At 40.9% G+C, this 15,113-nt stretch overlaps 1 protein-coding gene across 1 annotated transcript in view; it reads right to left on the reverse strand.

Moving 5' to 3' along the window:
* Positions 1-15,113, reverse strand: part of EVC (EvC ciliary complex subunit 1) — an 83,770-nt gene that overhangs the window by 54,261 nt on the left and 14,396 nt on the right. The window contains exons 2-4 of the mRNA XM_018573735.1: positions 13,923-14,048; positions 11,908-11,991; positions 9,809-10,041 (exon numbers count right to left, since the gene is read on the reverse strand). Of these exons, the coding sequence (XP_018429237.1) occupies positions 9,809-10,041; positions 11,908-11,991; positions 13,923-14,048 (443 nt within the window). The remainder of the gene's footprint in view (positions 1-9,808; positions 10,042-11,907; positions 11,992-13,922; positions 14,049-15,113) is intronic.

The raw sequence follows: 15,113 nt of genomic DNA on the forward strand, positions 1-15,113 counted from the left end.
TTAGAGATCACGGTGCGTTCCAGCAACTATTGCTCTCGATATCGCTTTCGGTGTGAACAAGCCCTTAAGCTTCATGAGCGGCCGTGCAGGATGATGGGGTGGGCACATGCGCAGTAGAGATCCTCGCGCACATGTGATGGAAAATCTATGGGTCGTGTCTAACTGGCTGAAAATACTGGCTGAAAATACTGCCCTCTTTATGCGATTTACTTTCAACAGCTATTATAGGAAACTTATAGCGTCTTTATTACAGCGTTTAGGTTAACAGGTGAAAGAGATCCGGTCAAAAAATTAATTAAAACATTTATATTAATGAAAAAAACCCTTATAAAGCTTACCCCAGTGTTAAACTGTGCATACATGGGTAAAATCTAATTTTAAAATTCGCACCATCAATTAATTCAACAGACTTTATTGGAAAGCTCTGAAAGATATCGCTCAATGGTAATGCCAATGTTTCATAAATTAATTTTCAATCTGAGTAATGTATGGAAGTGACGTAATGTTTAATTATGCATGTGATGCTCTTTATGCTGCTCCCTCTTGCTACTGTACTTATTGGAACAGTCCTTCTTGCAGGCAACAGTTGTTCATTGGTTCATTGTGGCAGCCATATTGTGCATAGCAAAATGGAACTCATGGATGTAACCCCGAATTCTACCAAAACTGTGATGATGGTAGGAGTGTTGGCAATGCAGAAGCAACAGAAGAAAAACGAAAAGCAACATATTGGGACCAAGGAATCGCTGAAGAATCGCTACAAATTCTTCCACATTGAGCTATTGGCAGAAAATAATCCACAAAAGCTAACAGTCTATTTCCAGATGAAACTTTTCTTGCTGCATACATATTACCACAACATCGTTTTTTTCCCTTGCAAATATCACACTCACGGGTAGAAATTTGTTTTCATGAGAAATTACAATTTTACAACCTTCCATTCCATTCTTCTTCCATTTTTTGGAAAACATAAATCCCTCTGTAGACATCAACTAACATAAAAAAGAATGAACTTGAACAAACGTTTTCACACTAAATTCTACTCATGCAAGCCCAGCTTTAATAATACATTGGAAACCTTGTTTCTATGTGGAGGGTATAATTATCTAGGTACATAGAGGTCAAACTTTATGATCCTGTTAAGCCACTACAGCACACACCCCAGTATAGATGCCTCCAGTTACTTTTTGGCTTGACTTGAATACACACCTCACTCTCCAGTATTTATGTCAATAGTGCATTTTACCCCCTACCGCACAGTACACACAACTCACTCCCCAGCAAAATGCTTTTTCTTATGCTGTTGCATATAGTGCTTCATGCCTATCACATGCAGTTTCTCATGCCTATTAGTGTCACATCACACTTCTTTTACATGCAGTGCCCCATACCTTTATATTACAAACAGTGCCTCATATCTCTCTATTACACACAGTGTCTCCTTTTACTGTGCCCCAAAAATGTTCAGGCAGGGTTACTAAATTAGTAAATAGTTATTAGTAATTCAAATAATATATTGACACATTCAACTTCAATGTAAGAAGCATTACTGTCTCGTGGCACAATCTAATAAAGGTAACACCCAAGTAAAGGCACACAGTAATTAAAAAAATATAATTAGACTTTACACTACTATGAAGTGCCAGAGCTATCTGAACAATTTATTCAAATTATACCCAATCAAGGAGACTCATGCATTTCTCTTTTTTTGTTATTTGCCTGTGGTGCATGCACAATGCAATGTAAACTACCCATCTACTCCTGACGTCTGTAGGAAACTGAGCATAGAGCTGAGACATAACGCTAGTGCCCATGCACAGAAGTTTCATGACCAATTGCTGCGCATCAGCCAACAAGTGAAGATGATGGGTCAGAAGAAGTGAAAATGAAGATGGCAGCGGCAAAGATAGGGAACGCAGAGCACTGGAGAAAGTCATAATGTAAGTCTGCGTAATGTGCAAGTATACAATGCATACTCATAGTATACATGATGAAGAGGAACCTTACTGCTCCACTCCAAGCTCCTACATCTGGACAAAATGTAGGTGCCGTCCAAGAGCAATCTGCTTTGCGTAGGAGCTATTTTGCTTTACATTACAGGATTGTTGGAATTTTAGACGTTGCAATGTATTTCTCCTTTCACGGATGCGATCTGCACAATGTACAGAACTATTGTATTAAGTGTGTCCACCTGTGAGAATGTTGATTTGTCTTTATAAGGATCTGTCTTATGACCGCCCACATCTTTATGATTATGACTGTTAGGACGAAAGGCGTTTGAGATGAGTGGCCGCTAGACACGGACAACCACCATGTTGCCTGTTGGTCTTCAATAAAGTATCTTTATGTTGACATCAGCGTTAAGCAGTGCTTTCTTTTGGACAGTGTGTACTATGCATATTGGCACATTATGTAAAGATCTAGGCTGCTCAGGCACACTACAGTACCGCTTACAGTACGTGGTGCTCCAGGACGATTTTCACACATTTTAAGGTTAGCCTCTGTTTTACTGAAAACAGTATGGTTACAAAGCTGAAAAGCTCAAGCTCAGATTTTTAGACATACAACTGAATGGAAAAGCAAACAGTTTCTGCTGTGCTCTTTTTAGAGAAAACAAAATGCTCCGTGACACCACTGTCATGAGTGCTGTGAGTATCAAATGGTTTCTGTTTTCTATAAACATGAATCACAACATTTTAAAAACAGAAAAAACTGTGACAAAAGAATTACTTATTGGTTGCTATGAATGCAAACATTTATTCTTTGAACTATATTGCCAAATCATAGTAAGACCTAATAAATTATGCTAAGTTAATGTTTTTATAGCTGGACTTTAACTCTAGGCAAACAGCTAATTACTTACATTTAATACATATAAGGGAAGTGTTTAACTTGTTAACGGTATCACTGTCCATTACGTACTGAGCATTACACAGCTCTGTTATATAGCACAGCCTTGTGTTACAGGACAGGAGAGCGGATTTACAGGTCCTATTCTTCCACCAGCCTATGATTAGAGAGAAAAGGAGCAGCAGCAGGCTGATGAGCTCATCTCTCTGTCTCTCTACTCTCTCTTCCGACAAATGTTCCTCTTAGTTGAGCTAAACTGCCTTCTTGTGCTGCTTCTCTTTTCTACCCTTCTCTGAGCTCTGCTGTACAGGGGATTGCAAGAGGCTGATAACAGGTCAAATTCAGGTAACCACACTGCTTGCATTTAAAAAAATAAATGTATTTATGTATTACAGAACTATATTAATGTATGCCTTTTATATCTGCCTTAAGTTCAGCTTTGAAGATTTCTAAAAAGATTAGTCCACCCCAAACTCATATTTTGGTTATAAGCACATGCTGGTGGTCTGGTACCCCTGGATTTTTGTTATCTCTTGTGCCAAGGTCTTTTTTTTAATGCTGTCAGCTGCTTTAGGCTAAATGCAGCTTATCAAAGGCTACCTGCAGTGTTCTGGCATGAGATTGCTAACAGGAATTCAATTGTGTGTAAAAAAAAGTACTTTCCCAGCATGAAAACTTTATTTTATCTAAACAGTTCTGAGAAACTATCTTGAAATATTTACTTCTCACTTATATACATAAGAAATTACATTACAATCACATTTATGGACCCTTTAAAAGAGACCCTGTCCCCAACTTAAAGTGACACTAAACTCAGAATTTAAAACTTAGTAAATGCTTTCAAGTGCCTTAACTATTAACAAAAATGTAACATAGTTATGCATCTCTTGGCCTGCATTTTGTAAAGTAGCAACCACTCCAAGTTCACTCCAGTGATAGACTACAAGCTCAATACAAGTTAGTAAACTAAATGCGAGAACATTTAAGTCTTTTACTGCCAGGCTCTGTTCTCCACTTTTTAACCTAAGGCGGTTCAATCATTTTTGCGATTTGCTATATCCACGCAATAAATAAATCAGAGGGTTTATGTTAGCATTAGTCAGATCATGCTTAAAGTGACATTAAACCCTCAGATTTTTTAACATAAAACAATACTGTAATGTGTGCCTTACTGTAATCCATGGTTGTTTCCCTTCTCTTTGCTGCTCTTCCTTTTAAATCTGTATCTGTTCTCATGCTGGGCAGAACTTCTGTTTTGCAGCAGACTGCCTTGTCTCTGAAATGGATACATGGTGTCTGTGTATAGGTTTGTAACCTGAGCCAGCACTACAGGAAGAGGCCCTGAGCTGCAAAGGGAAGTTCTCCCACAGCATGAGAAGACATGAGGATTTAAAAGGAAGAGCAGCAAAGAGAAGGGAAACAACCATGGATTACAGTAAGGCACACATTACAGTATTGGTTTATGTTAAAAAATCTGAGGGTTTAATGTCACTTTAAGGGATTTTACCCATTTAGCCATAGTCTGGCATAGGAGAACTACAGATAGAACTGGGTGTAAGGGAGAGCCTGCCAAAAAGGAACATGGCCCTACAAAGAGCTAGCAGTCGCTTATCAGTAGAGTCCATAAAAGAAGAGTGATCCTCCCCTTGAATGGTTAGCACCGTGTTAAGGAAGAGCGAGTAAGATCTACAGCAGGGATAGACCACTTAATAAAGAATTTCTCATTAAGGGGATACTGTGCCAACAAACGTTAAAGAAGGACAAAATGCATGACTTTAGTAAAGACCTGCTAAGAGAGGAGCAGGCCCAGCTTCTCCCAACAATGTCAAAGAGATTTTGAAGAAGGGATAGATAGCATCAGAGGCCAACAAGGCTCCAAGCGATGGGTGTCACCACTATCAGGGGGCATGATGCAAGCTGACACTTATCCATTAGGGGACAGTGTGATGGGGACATTTAACACAGCAGGACTATTTCCCGGGTCAAGAATCAGACATGTTGCAATGTATAGACTCAAGGTAGGAGGCTAGGCGTTGAGTACTCATGGAACCTGGATGCGCCGACAGCTGGGAGACAACTCTCAAGACCAAAGGTGGGAGTGACTGAAAGTGACCAGCATCACTGCAGGTGGTCAGTAGGAACAGATCAGGGATTTAAGTTCCACTTGGCTTTTGTAAAAGAAGCAGCAGAGTTGAGAGCACCCATCAACGCTGTCTGACCGGAAAGAGCCCTAAAAGCTCATGTGACATGTGTCTCTCAGTGCTAACCCCTTCCATGGCAAGCCAGCCAAAAAAAAGGGATGCCCAGAGAATAATAAAAATGAAGGAGGCATTGCTAACAGCTCTGGACCTGGAAAGCGCTTCACAGATAGCTTAAAGCGCAACTTTAGGCAAAATGTAAAAATTTAGAAGCAGGAAGTTTTTTTATTGCAGAAAAGTCATACTATTCTCTTCTGCAATAAATTATTTTTACATTCACAGCTCAGTGCACAATCCAGGCTTCTGCCGGGTGCAAGGATTGTTTAACTCCCATGCTCATGAGTGGGAATGACGTCATCCTTGATTGGTCAATTAAGATGGCTGAAAATCACAAACCTGGAGGAAGATGGTGAGAAAATGTCAGCATTGGCAAGGGAGATGAATCTTGACTGAGGAGAAAAATAGGTTGTTAGAAAAAAAAGTAGATTAAGTCTTTGAATCAGTGTAGATAAGAAAAGACATCCAATTTCCTATGACAGTAGCAAAAAAACTGAGGCAAGATGATAGTAGAAGGGAGTATCTTACGGCTGACCTACAATTTGTTTGCCAGTGTCCAATCCTCCTGTAGGCAGCAGTATTACCCAAATGTTTAAGTCACATGTTTCCCAATAGATGGGAAAAACAAAATAAATCAAAAACGTAGTACATCTGCACACAGGTCCATGTCTGTACAAAGACTGGTGTGGGGATCTACAACGTAATTGTTACAGCACATGCTTTTGTAAAATTTTTTTCATAGTAATGCCCATTCTAATCGGGGAGTTTGTAATTGATTAGTTCTACTAATAATTGGAACCCGAGACATAGCCTTTCCCCGTATAAACAATATAAGCTTCTGTCTTCTCCAGCCCCCCCCGGATGTACTACATTTTTGCAAGCGTGTAGTTCCTCTGAGATGCAAAAGGAGGTTACATCCTGACACCAGGCAGTGGGCATGGTGTGCTCTCCTGAAGTACCTTTAGATGAGAAAGAAAGACCAGGTGGCCAGATTATTCTTTTCAAAAACAAAAATCTTCCCATAAAATTATATGTGCATTTAACACAGATGGAGAAGGATCTTGAGGTCCTTATAAACTACAGACTCAGCAATAGCATGCAATGCCATGCTGCAACCAATAAAGCAAATAGAATACTAACTTTGTATTAAAAGAGGGTTTTATTCAAGTCATAGAAATATAATTTTACCACTTTACAAAACACTGGTAAGGCCCCATCTTGAGTACGCGGTTCAATTGTGGACACCAATCCTTAGGTCCATGAGCTAGAGAAAGTTCAGAGAAGGGCAACTAAATCAGTAAGAGGGATGGAGGTCCTAATTTAACAAAGACCACTACAAAAATTTAATCTAACCTCCTTGGAGAAGAGAAGCTTCAGAGGAGACATGATTGCAATTTACAAACTCAATGGGGACAGCTGTATTGGGAATCCAGTAGTGAGAGTGGTAAAAATTTGGAATTCACTTCCACAGATAGCTGTGTCGACAGAGAACATAAACAGGTTCAAAAAATACTTGGATGAGTTCCTCAGTTTACAAAACACACTATAGGTTGAACCTGATGGACCTGTGTCTTCAACCTCACCAACTATGTAACATATTTCATGCATGATATTTTACCGGTAAAATCCTCCCTTGTGTCATCCAAAACCCCCCCGAGACCACTGCTAAGTGCCACCATCTTGGATGTGATTTTAGCAGCCCCTGCAGACTCAGAGCTGTCACTTAAGTGATACACTGTAGTATTCCCATTTGCTCCTCCCCCGCCTGCTACAAAAAGGGTTATGTAGATATGTAAGGGGAGGTGTGGAGATGCTGGGTCAGCATAGAGAGGAATTTAGACACTCCCAGATGAGGAGAGGGCTATGCCGTGCTATTGAGAGGGATGTTCTAGGGAGCTGACTCTCTTAGAGTAGTCAAATTTTCTAGCAAGTTCAAAAGGCATATTGCATGTGAATAAGAAATCATTTACAGAAAGGAAAACACTGCAAGTGTTTAAATACTTGATACTGCGCTTTTTATATCCAATTTTTAAAGTTGGTGAGAGGGTCTTCTTAACTACTTCAAGACCGCCTAACGTATCTAAAAGGCGTTTATACCAAGATCACAGCTGCCATGATCTTGGTACCATCTTCTACAGCCAGCGCCTTGCTGTCACATATCAAGGTTATAGAGCTATAGAGCCGCCCAATCGCTTGTATGGAGCTGGGCAGTATGTGCCCCTGCACTCCGATGCCGGCTATCCCAGGCTCAGCTGTCCCCTGTGTGGGCCCAGGACTGGCACAGCAGGTCTGTGCACCTCGATCGGAGGGAGCTCAGCGCACTTCCAGCAGCTGATCTCCCCTCCGATCACTGAACCTGGAAGCAGGGGTATTACACCACTTTCAGTTTCAGACTGTCATTTCTCTGGCTGCTGTGGTCGCAGAAGCTGATGAAGCACGATGTGTGCTCACTTTCGTCCTCACTAGACACGATTTGTGCTCACTTTAGTCCTCTCTAGACACCTTGGCTCCCCTCACTACTCGCAGACTTAGACCACGTCCGCTACAACCGTGGCAAACAAATGAAACCAAAATTCTCAAGAGACATAGCCGCACTCTTGAACGACTGTGGCGGAAAACTAGATCTCTGCAAGACTTCACCCTGTACAAAGCGGCCCTCCTAAAATACAATTCCTTCCTCCTTACTGCCAAACAGACGTATTTTGTCACTCTCATTAACAAACTCTCATCCACACCTCGCCAACTCTTTTCTACTTTTACCTCTCTACTTCGTCCTCCACAGCCACCATCCACTAACTCACTCACTGCCCAGGACATTGCCATTCACTTCAAAAACAAAATAGATACAATTCGTGATCAGATCACCACTGTGCAGTCACCTTCCCCTATTCATGTACCAGACCCTCCATCACACTTGTTACTCACACTTGTTACAAAGCTTCTCTCTGACACCCACCTCACCACTTGCCCCCATACCCTGTTTCCTCACCGCTACTTCGGTCACCCTCTTGCTCTATCCAAGACTCTCTGGCTCACATTTTCAATCTCTCACTCTCTACTGGAATCTTTCCCTCCCCTCTGAAGCATGCCCTAGTCACCCCAATACCCAAAAAACCCTCAATGGACCCTACCGACCTCAATAATGTCAGACCAATCTCCTTACTCCCATTCAACTCTAAACTAGTAGAACGCTTCATCTACAGCCGCCTAAGCCACCACCTCGCTGATCACAACCTTCTTGACCCCTTACAATCTGGCTTTCGCCCCCTACACTCCACTGAAACTGCCCTCCTAAAACTCACTAATGACCTACTCACTGCTAAAAGCAAAGGCCACTATTCCCTACTCTTGCTATTAGATCTTTCTGCTGCTTTTGACACTATGTGTGTCTGTCGCCCACCTTGACTGCCTTTAGGCATTCCCTAAAGACTCATCTCTTCAGGGAAGCCTATCCCACCTCAACCTAACCACTGAATTATCACTTTCTCAAACAATTCATCCCCACACAGCTCCCTCCTCATGTATCACTTCCCCCTCCCTTTTAGATTGTAAGCCCTCAGGGGCAGGGCCCTCATTACAATCTTGTCTTGATTTGTATTGTGATTGTAATGTCTTCCCTATATTGTAAAGTGCTGCAGAAACTGTTGGCGCTAAATAAATCCTGTATAATAATAATAATAACACACGTTGGATGCGCCTACATGCAAAAACAATTGCGCCACACATGATACATGTCACCAGAGTGAGAGCAGCAATTCTAGGGCAATCAATCACCGTTCACTTAAATGGATGAGTGGTAAAAGCATTTAAAGCCTTGCCTATGGGCAATTTTGGGTATTGTAGTTTTTTGCCATTTAATGGGCACATGCAATTTAAATGCTTGACATGTCTGGTACCTATTTGCCGGACACAACCGCATCTTTTATATTTCACCCAAAAACTGGGCATTATATTCTGTTTCTGTGCACTAAAATTAATTTTAGTGTATTTTATCCTCAAAATATTGGCTTGATAAACATTTGTGCAAACATTGTGCAACATAAAATAATACAACTATCTGTTACTTCTCTTTTCTTATCCCAGTTTTCTCCTCTTTCTCTCTTATGATACCACTTTGGCCTCATTTTCTTTCTCTCTTACTTCTATTTTCTCAGTATCGGGTATTGTACCATTCCTCCTGTCTTTTCTTTTAGCCTGTTTTCTTTCTGTCTCTTTCTACTTTTATGGAAAATGGAACTGCAGAGCGGATGTAACATTGGGATTATCTTCTCATGACTGACGTTATTAAGGAAATGTGGTTTTCCTGGATCTGTTGATGAGTACCTATTACTATATTGAGTTGTACTGGATCGCCTCTCATACTTTTATTTTTCCCTGTTAACTCATCTGTTTCTGTGAATGGTTGAATAAATAAAGAATTTACAAAAAAATAAATAAATACAACTCGCATTTTTTTTAAAATTCTACAGGGCCTTTGGTTTCAGAAAATATATAATTTGGGGGTTTTAGGCTGCTTTCTAGCAAAATAATTCTGATTTTATCATGTGTGAAAAAACTAAGAAATTGTTCCAGATGGCAAGTGACTAAGCTATATTGACGCTGCAAAATTTGACCTGGTCATATAGACTTCAATACACGTACAACAGGGTAATGTTCCATACACAGGAATAAAGCTTGTACTATGAATCCAGCACTACTTTTACCTGTTACATATAAGAACTTCAGGGAAAGCGTTGACTCGGGGAAAGGTTCTCTCGTAGAATCTATCCAGACTGGTAGTGGAATGTATTGTGGTGGATGAACTTCCATCCTCCTTCTCCCCCTGACTCAGAGATTCTGTACTGCTCCCTGCAGAGTCTTCAAACATCTGGTTAGGTAACTGGGCGCGCTTAGAATTTTCATGCAGTGATGGGTTTGATGCTCCATCAGCAAGTGGCTGGAATTGCAGACAGATGGGAAATAATAGCAGATTTTGCAAAGGCTTCCTCAGTTAAAAAAAAAAAAAAAGTTACATACATACTGAAATAAATAGTAGGAAATGTTGAAGATACTATGTGTTACTGCACAAATGATCTCTTACCTCCCTTATGTTAAATACACTATTACCTTCCTCCAATAAAGAGCTCTTACTTGAATAGTAGGAACAATATAGGTGCTGCCATGTCTAACCTCCTTCTAAAAATACTACTTGTCTAGAATTATTGGTTATATTTTAGGTAATCTGCTGTGCACCAACTTTATGTTATCAAGTAAGGGGACTTTAATTAGGGGGAGACAGGAAAGAAAGAAAAGGCAAAGAAAAGAGAGATGAGAAGAGAGAAAGTAGAGAGAGAGAAAGAGGAAGAACGATAAAGTTGTGGGGAAGGGGAAGTATGGGGGGGATAATAGGAGTATATTCACTCAATGGCATCATATAAGTCATGCAATAATATCTAGCTAGGTTGGAAGAGTTGTCTAGCTCTGAACAATATATCAAGATGTACTTTAGGAAGCAGCTATTTGGGGTTGGGTTACAAGAGCTTTAAATTAGTGGGAATCCCTATATGCTCTTCAGCTGCCATCCTAATACTGGATTTACTATTTAATGTCTCTAAACATGTATGCAAGGATAGAAGATCATACAGCAAACATGGTCCAAGTCAGTGACTCTCTAGGTAGAGAAGCCAGGATCATGTTTGTTGCCCTACATCCAAAAACAGGAGAGAAAGGACATGATATAAAGTATTTTGCGGTCCATAAGACGCACCGGACCATAGGACGCAGGGAGGTCCGGCGCGCCTTATGGAGCACTCGACAGACTGTAGCTTCTGTCACAGCTTCTATGACAGACACTGTGACAGAAGCTGCAGTTAGTGACCGCTGAGACAGGTGGCGCTGTGATTACAGCGCCACGGTCTCAGTGATCACACAGAGCAGACGAAGAACGTCTCATTAGATCACTCGTATTAAAGCCGAGCAGTGGCTCCTACTACTCGCCCGGCGCCCGAAACTGCATGTCTCGTGCGTCGGGATTCGCTCCATAAGACGCAGGCACATTTTCCCCCTCCTTTTGGGTTAAAAAAAGTGCGTCTTATGGAGCGAAAAATACGGTATGACTAAAAGAATGTGGACACCCTTCAAAATGATTGAGTTCAATTGTGTCTCCACTGAAGATTATTGTTAATGTTACAGCATGCAAAGATATTTTATACAATGGTTTATTTCCAACCTTGTGGCTACAATTTGGGGTTCCCAAAAAAAAAAAATCACCCCTTTGCACAAAGCCAGGTCCATAAAAACATAGCTTAATGATTCTGGTGTGGAGAAATTTGAGTGGACTGCACCCTGACCTCAACCCTATTGAACACCTTTGGGGTAATTGGAAAGAAGATTGAGAGCCAGGTCTTCTCTTCAACATTAGTACTTGACCTCACAAATGCTCCTTTGGCTGAATGGGCACAAATTCCCATAGATACTCCAACATTGTGCAGAAAGCCCTCCTAGGAAAGTGGAGACTTAAAAAAAAAAAAAGGTAGGCCGATGGCTTTGGAATGGAGTGTCCATCATGCTCATGTAGGCGTGATGATCAGGTGTCCACAAACGTTTGGCCATATAGTGTAGCACCCATCTAATTTTCCTCAATAGCATTTTCATCCTGCCTGGAATTGTATTACTCCTGTAAATCACAAGATTGGCTGTAAAGAGTTCCAAATACACTGGTAGGTAAAGCAGTATGTAATTAATTTAGCTGTTAGACCACATCTACATGTTATTAAAATTGTTGTTAAAATTGCCACCACATAACAAAAGTTAGACATCTTACCCTAAACTTTTGATTTATTGGATAAACAACTTTGGCCTTTAACGCAAATGCTTCAACACCATTGCTAGGCAGCTGGTTGCCTTCCTGCAAGAAGAAGAACACAGTATATATTATCTACAGCTTGCAGAGCTTGTGATGCAGGCAGGAAAAAGGTTTCTAGGTGGAAGTATGAGCTGCACCATTATTATGACTTGCTCCCAACAGCACATAAATCTCAGAGCATAAAAGAATATAAATAGCAGTTATTTTTAGCAATTGCATGAAATATCTGAATGCACCAGTGGGATTGCAAGATAAATAAACCATGAAGCATTATCCAATTATTCACACAAATAAAGCCTAACAGAGCGGAACCTTATTAAGTTGACGAAAGCTGTTCCTCAATTAATTATTATGCGTCCGATTATCCTCCTTCCTAACCATTAGGGCAAGATTGATGTAGCCAGTGCTGCCACAAAGTACTTTGAGCACTTCTTCTATTCAATCCGAGCTGTTTGATATTAAATCTATATAGAAATAGTATTGTATACTGGGTCTCCAGGAAGGCAATCAGAAGAAAAATTACTCCATAATTGGTCAGGAAGTATTACCCATACATCAGCAGATGTCACATGGATTCTGGGTGTGCAGTCATGAGTAAAGAGAAAAACAAACAAGCAATTGAAATGAATGTTCGATCTGCATGTAAATTCATATTCTTGGATGCCGTCTTCCTATTCAACAGACTACAAAAACTGTGGCTGGTCTCTTTATCCATCTGCCGAGTGTCTGTCCTGTCTATAGCTGATCTTTTGGAAATCTCATGCGTTTATTCCCCTCCTCTGCTCCACCGAAGTGCTAAAATATCTGAAGCTATAGCCCAGGAATTAGAAGCCCAGTAGACAACCTCCAGCTGTGGGAAAACTACAAATCCCAGCTTGCCCCTGCTTCTAGGAGTCATGCCTGTGGCTGTCCATCTTGCAATGCCTCATGGGACTTGTAGTTCCACAACACCTGGAGTAACAAGGTCGCCTACCCCTTGTCTAGCCAATTTAGTTTGTGGCATGTATGCCCTTGTGTTTCCTTGCTGGTCTTGTCTGAAGCTCAATTCCGGCCTGGCAGTTCTTTTAAAGCTTTAAAGTTTCTTAACTTTTGCAGTGGGGCTACCCCCACACCGGTCTTTGTTATTTTCCTCCCTAGACCAAAACGAGCATTTAACCGTTGCAGTGTGGAGGTAGCCCCTCTGCAAGGGTTAAGAAACAAATTTCCTGACGCTCTGCTTTAAATGCAAGCAGCTTAAGTACCTGAATTTGACCTGTATTAGCCTGTTGCAACCCCCCTGTACAGCAGAGCTCAGACTAGAAGAATCAGCGCATCCAGCCAATGAGTTGTGCTGCAATCCACATGTGGTTAGGAGGAGAGAGAGCAGAGTGACAGAGAGATGACCTCATCAGTCTCTTACATCTCCTTTCACTGTCCAATAACAGACTTTGGGAAGGACAAGACATAGTTGGATTAATGAATTTTGCCCATTCAGGGCAAAGTTACAGCATCTTTGATGATACGCACCTTGCCAATGTCTTGGCTGACTTGTACCCATTCTGTTTTTGTCTTGATAGACTAGTATCCATTCTATTTTCACCTTGTCTGACTAATACTCTTTCCATTTTCATCTTGGCTGAGTATTATGTTTTTTTGTTGTCTTGGCTGACTATTATCCAGACTGTTTTCCACTTTCATACTTACCATTTGTTTCTGGACTAAACTGCCTCCTAAACCCATACCAGAAAGGATGCCTGCGACACTTTTGGGATCCTCATAGCTGGCTCCAGCCACAGGAGCTTATAAATCCATCTTTGGTGATTAGTTTAACCCTCTTGACTATAAAAGCTCAGCATTTTCTTCAGTTTACTTTCCCTTACTTTGGCAATTAGTCCCACTACATACAACCTGCAAGAAAAGCTATAACAGTATACATGGTCTAATTTGATATCACTTTACATTATATGTTATATATAACAGATTCTGCGACCTACTTCATCAAGTGGCATAAGTCTAGACTCTCTTGTTCGAATCTTCTTTTTAACTTTTGAGGGAGAATCACTGGCATCTTGTTTACGATCAGATTTCTTGTCCTCCAAATGTACATCTGAGTCCTTAACCTGCAATGATATAGTCAGTCACATAAATAGTCCAGCAGTATAAAGTGTGTACCAGGAACATTGATGAAAGGCAAGACCTTGATGTCATGCAAGATTACTTAAAAGCTAAGTTTACCTTTCTGATCATGTTTCATGTTACACCCATATTTAATGTGTAGCATGAAACATGGTCAGATTGCAACCCCCCCATACCCTCCAACTTACCTGAATTGCGGGGTTCTTCTCCCCGCCAGCTCCGCCCACACTGCCGCATCATCCACAGGATGGTGGAACTACAAGTCCCATTTGACATCGCAGCAGAGGGGCTTGTAGTTTAAAAGGAGATGTCACTGCACCTGTAGACCATTAACTCTGCCTCCAGTCCATGTAACTGCATGCCCGTAGCTCAGTGCGGGTGTGGATGAGGGGAACTGTCTGCAGGAGCCGGAGCATTGCACTTGCGATCTACTGATTGTGGTCACAATACTTTACCGGCTTCTATGCAAAAAAATAATACATGCACTTTTTTATCTTATGAAGAAGTGAACATTTATTATTTTTCCTTTTAAAATTAGTATTTTCTAACATTACACACATTAGGATCTCAATCCAAAAAGATTAAAGAGGAACTTTACCCACCAATTTCATGTCCCCCAAACTTGATACTTTTAAGGCACGCCAATTGTCAAGGTTGTCAGTGTGCTTATTTCAGCTCTCAAATCAGCTCTCAAGACCTCAAATGGCTGATGTCATAGCTGATCACATGTGCAGCACCATGGCAACTGCAACCCAAATAGAGGCTAAGATGGCACCTTCCTGGGCTGTAAGGGATAGGAGGTTATAGTCCCAATTTAAGGCACTGTATATTAAGCCGTGACTGTCATTTACAAATTTCATTGGACTCAAGTGAAAATAACTCACTTTTTGGGAAAATAAAGATATCTTGGTTTCTTAGCTTTGTGAATTGAATCTAATATTGAGCCTAATATATACCATACATTTCTATTAGCCCTGGTTACTCAAACAGTACACAGTACACAGAACCACAAATAGTCTCAAGTCACAAACCTTTAACACAAGATATAT

The sequence above is a fragment of the Nanorana parkeri genome, unplaced genomic scaffold (genome assembly GCF_000935625.1).
Source record: "Nanorana parkeri isolate BGI_ZX_2015 unplaced genomic scaffold, ASM93562v1 scaffold2510, whole genome shotgun sequence".
NCBI classification, from domain to species: Eukaryota; Metazoa; Chordata; class Amphibia; order Anura; family Dicroglossidae; genus Nanorana; species Nanorana parkeri.